The following is a 5,054-nucleotide window of genomic DNA, read 5'->3' as shown; positions in this document are numbered from 1 at the left end:
TGTCTGTCTGTCTGTCTGTCTGTCTGTCTGTCTGTCTGTCTGTCTGTCTGTCTGTCTGTCTGTCTGTCTGTCTGTCTGTCTGTCTGTCTGTCTTCCCTGCACTATATGACCGTTATTGTGTCGAAGTGCTTCTCTTTACTCAAACAAAATTTTCTCTCCTGACTAATGATTTGTTTTGCCACAGGAAAGCCCCGAGGGTGGGATGAGCCCCATGAAGCGATGTTCAGCGAGTGCGAAGGGAAGAACTGCCTAATGTTCTCCACACAAGACCTCTGTAGCCGCGTGAAAAGTGACCACAACTACAATGCTATCTGCCGCAACCTTCTGTCTCACTATGCCAACGAGAATGGTTTGGTGGGGGGTCTGCTACACGATATGCCAGTTTCTGCCAACGACTTTTGGGACTTGGGTGAGTCTGCTTTTTGGTTCGCTTTGGTAGCTTTGCATTCAATCCATCTATCTTGTATTGGATAAAAGAATACATCATCTTAATGAAAGTAGGAGCCCTTGTATCACTTACTTATAGGAGCAAGATGAGAAAAAATGGGATTGTTTATTGCATGTCAAAGTACATATCACACTTGCACTTCACAGCCTTCTGCCATCACAGGCAGAGTGATGTAATTCCATATTTCATGATTCTGAATTTGAGAAAAATGCAATAAATTCCTGATACTTATTATTGTGATCACTCTCTTTATATAGCATTATCACTTTGAAAGCTACCGTTTTCTGTTGTAAATACGTTGTCCTTTGACACAAGATGGACATGGGCAAGACTTGTTTAACAAACAATTTAAACCAAACGACTCAGTTTTGTTACAAGACACCGCTTTGCCTTGGATGGGAGGCAGCTTTGATACTCAGCAGGGTTATTTTCCCATTGAAAAGTCGTATCCTCTGCTAAATATAAATGGGTCCTTTTGATGAGCTTGATTAATTAACACTAGTGCTTGCAACATATGTTGTGAACTGGGAAAGTTTGGTTTCCTGTATAGAGAGAACCTGGGCACATTTGCATGAGCATTCAGCCTGTATGATTGCTAGTGCTTACTTGTAGGTCTATGTACTGCGTATAATCCCTCTGAAAAAGTTGTGACACCCTTGGCTCTGAACAATTTGGGGTTCCCAATATGTGTAGCAAAACTTCGCCTCAGTTATTTAAAGTTTCTGGGGCTTCCAGATGTCCAGAACGCCCATACAATAGCCCTATGATTAAATAATTTTGTGGATTTGATAAAGGTTGGGAATGAGTGAATGAGTGGGTTGGGGGGGGGGGATTAAGTATCATTTGTCAACAAAGATTTTGCTACCAGGCAACCATTGTGCTTTCTTGGTAGTGTTTTGGTATGCTGATTTCAAATCTGTACATCATTTTTGTCCATCGCATCAGGTTTTTTTTTTAGTTACTGGCCATTCATATTGGCCTTTGGAATGTCTCTAAAAGTGCACTTTCTGCCCTCGCATCATGACTTTTTCCTTTTGATGAGACGAGGTAAAAGGTTTTTACAGAAATATCAAGGAGATGGAGAGCAGATATCAAGGCATGGGATACCCAAATATGATGGGGATCATTGGTTTTTTAAACATGACACAAACACTCCATATAACATCGTCTAGCTGTTGAAATGTAGTTAACCTAAAAATTTTTAATTAAAAAAATTGTAGAATTTCAAATTCTTAATGTCGGGGGGAAAAAAAGCAAAAAAATGGACATTAATGTGATAATGCAGGTACAAGTGTTAAAACACTGAAATGTTTTTTTTTTCTCTTTCCTGTAACATTTATGTGTCTGGGCTTAGTACATTTCGTACATTTCAACAACTTGTGGACATTAAGCAAAAATGCAAGAGCCGCAAGCTTTTCGGACTCATTCAAATGATCCTTCTAATTTGCAAGTTTTGATCTACAAAATCTATGGACTATTTACTAATTTTGTCTCGCTCTTTTAAAAAAATTTTTAAAAATTATTACTCTGCAGGTAATTTATTGGAAGAATGTGCTCGGCCCACAGACAAAGAAGGAAGGTGGAGAGCAAAGGAGAAGATGATGGTAGCACTGGAAGATTTGAAAGAGACAAGAGGGAGCCATACAAAGATAAATAAAAAAGCTAAAATGTAGCTGTGAGAGTGAAGTTTGATGATTGTGTGGGTTTTTCGCCTTGTTGGGAGGCACCACTTTTGGTTGTGGGAAATTGTTGCTTGTTTTCTTTGCCATGTGCAGTCCCCTATGTTGGCTAGTTTATGATTGTGCTTGTGTGTGTGTGTGTCTGTGTGTGTCTGTGTGTGTGGAGATTTTTTTTTGTTTGGAGAGGGGGGGGGGTACCTCATGGTTACTGTTTCTTTTCCTTCCCTCTGCTTTTTCTGTCTCTCTGTCAGTCTTGCCTTTGTCCTTTAAGATGTGACTTTCATTGTATTGATGTGCTTCTTTCTACTCAAAGAAAGTGTTTGCGTGTACGTGGTGAGTACAAGTGTGTGTTGGAGACTGCGAGTATTTGAATGTTAGTTTGGCATTATGGTATCCTTAACTGTTTTTATAAAGTGAAAGGAAAGTTTCAACATTTTATCGTTTTGTTAGTGGATGATTGAAATGAGTCAGCAGTAGGTCCTACTTCTTTTCCTGTCTACTGTTGTTTCTGTCTCTCTATTTCACTTTTTCCCTGCAGTATGTTAGAAGCAAAGTTACTAAACTGTATATCATTGAATTTTAGAATAAGTCAAGAAAGAGAAATAACTGCCATATTGCTGGTGCTATTGTTTGTGTATTTCTAATCTGTGTGACTTTGTTCACAGTATGGAATTTTTTATGTCTCTATTTGTGAGTGTAGGGGTGTGTTTATGTATGTTTATATGTGAGGCACCGTGGTGAAATCATGCGCTCATCAAAATGCAGAAATCGGAGAAACAGGCGTTTTTCTGCCAGTTTGGAAATATTGATAGAGTTTTTATTTTTTGACTCAATGGTACTCAACCTCTTTTATGTCCATATAAAAACACATTTCTATATGAATTTTACTGAAAAACACTGATTGAAGGCATAAAATATGTCATTTTTCTGTCTTCAAGTACTCTTTATCTATTGGAGTTATCAAACTTTGACGACCATTTGCTCGCTAATTTCACCACTGAAACCAGGCGACCTCACTTTATTCAATCGCAAATATCTTGAGTTCTATTCAAGATAGATGGATATTTATTACATATGAAGCTAGGCAAATAAATCAGCTTTCAGATAATACCAGTAACTCCACATGCCCAAAAATTGACGAGCGCCTGATTCCACGTCGTGACACTTATGTGTTTGCTGTGGGTTTTTTTAATGTGTATTGGTCTTTATATTTGTGTGGGTGTGTGTGTATGTGTGTGTGTGTGGTAGTGAATATGTGTGTGCATGTGTGTATTTACTCTTATGAAACTTTAATCACAGCAGAAAAAAGCTGCAAGTACACCATTATTGCCATTAATGATGTGCTATTACCAGTGTAAGGTATTTGATTGTTGCAGGAATAATCCATGTTGGAGTTGGTGCATAGATCTATTTTTCAACCAAAATTGTGTGAAAGATCTTAAAGGTCTACATGTAATAAAATTCTTCCTGTGGGTGGTTGGCGGGTGCTCTGGTGTGGTTTGTTCCTTCTTTCTTATAAAAAATTTATTGTCCTGATCTCTCCTCCTTCTTTTTTGTGTTTATTACTCTCTTGTAACTCCTCTAATCTTCGGCACTTATATGACCTTATTGTGTTGCAAGTGCCGTAATACTCTTACTAAAACTTTAAAAATTCTTCCTTGTTCTGTTAGAGACTGATGATATTGCCAGTATGACTATGACAGATTGAGTAACAAACAGTGTGGAGAAATAGAGGGAAGCAGAAATTCACTTGGGAGAGAGATCAGATGACAGGTCTCAGGCATCGAGGACACAGCTGGCTGGAGGTGGAGAAGATTGCTCTGAACAGAGATGGACGGAGAGCCCTTATTTCTTTGCGTCTTATTCCCAGTAATAAGGGGGTGTTAATACCGAGGCAAATGATGATGATGAACAAACATGGTGCAAAGGTATAAGAAGCAGTTGTTCTGACTGCTTTGTCTTTGTTAGTAGAAGGAAAAGTGAGCTGTAAGAAACAATTTTGTGGTCTCTGCACTGGGGTCCAAGTTGGTCTATGCGTGGATTGAAATTTAAATGATTTTTTAATTTCTTATGTTGGCCATGTTTTTATATGGTTTAATGAGGCGAGTTTCCATTCTTCCTTGATTTATACATGATTTAAAGTTTCTGGGGTTCTTTTTTGTTTGTTTGTTTTGTTTGTGCTTTTTTTCTTTTCTTTTTTTTTAATCAGAGGGATTATTTGATACACCTTTGCTATACCTGTGTAACAGTGTGGTGGAATCAGGCTCTTGTCAGCTTTTGAGCTTATGAAGTAATTTCCGTCAAATAAAAGCTTGTTTATTTTTATTGAACTTGGTGGAAAAGGTATTTATCTATCTTGTAAAGGCGTATTAGAAGTCGATATATGTGTGCATTAATTAAAGAAGGTGGGTGTCACCTCATGTTATAGGTAAAATTAGCAAGGAAATGGCCGCCAAAGTTTGGTGGTGACTTCTAAAGCTGAATACTCATAGTTGCCCCTTAATATAACATGTTTTTGGCTTTCAAAGAAATACTTCTGTATTATTTACCCTGAGACTGTTTCTGTGCAAGAAAATGAAAAAAAAATAAAAAAATCGCCCACTTGTCGAGAAATATTTTGATTTCTCAGATCCCTAAAATTTGATGAGAGCCGGATTCATCAACCGTGATGACCCACATATCATTAAAAATAATATGTAAGTAGTTTGTGTGGATGCGCAGTATTTGTCCCCACGCTTTGAATTTCATATGTGTAAACAGTTTCTTGAGTTTCTATTCCACTTTGAATTTCAGAAGATTCTATTATATCATTTATGCCTACAGACCAATATACCTGTGGATATTTTATAGTATAGCCATACATCTTTGATACGCATTATATCATTTTTCTGAATACGCAATTTTTATGTCTTTTCAATTACCCATAT

The 5,054-nt window shown here is 37.5% G+C and overlaps 1 protein-coding gene across 1 annotated transcript in view; it reads left to right on the top strand.

Annotated features, from left to right (window-relative positions):
• LOC101855128 (divergent protein kinase domain 2A) overlaps positions 1-2,692 on the top strand; it is a 13,917-nt gene extending 11,225 nt beyond the window's left edge. Inside the window, exons 5-6 of the mRNA XM_005105956.3 lie at positions 185-409; positions 1,982-2,692. Of these exons, the coding sequence (XP_005106013.1) occupies positions 185-409; positions 1,982-2,121 (365 nt within the window). The 3' untranslated portion in view covers positions 2,122-2,692. The remainder of the gene's footprint in view (positions 1-184; positions 410-1,981) is intronic.
• Positions 2,693-5,054: the final 2,362 nt, after the last annotated feature.

This window comes from Aplysia californica, unplaced genomic scaffold (genome assembly GCF_000002075.1).
Source record: "Aplysia californica isolate F4 #8 unplaced genomic scaffold, AplCal3.0 scaffold00503, whole genome shotgun sequence".
Classification (NCBI taxonomy): Eukaryota; Metazoa; Mollusca; class Gastropoda; order Aplysiida; family Aplysiidae; genus Aplysia; species Aplysia californica.
Note: the sequence above shows the minus strand (reverse complement) of the source record. Positions and strands in the feature narration are given on the sequence as shown.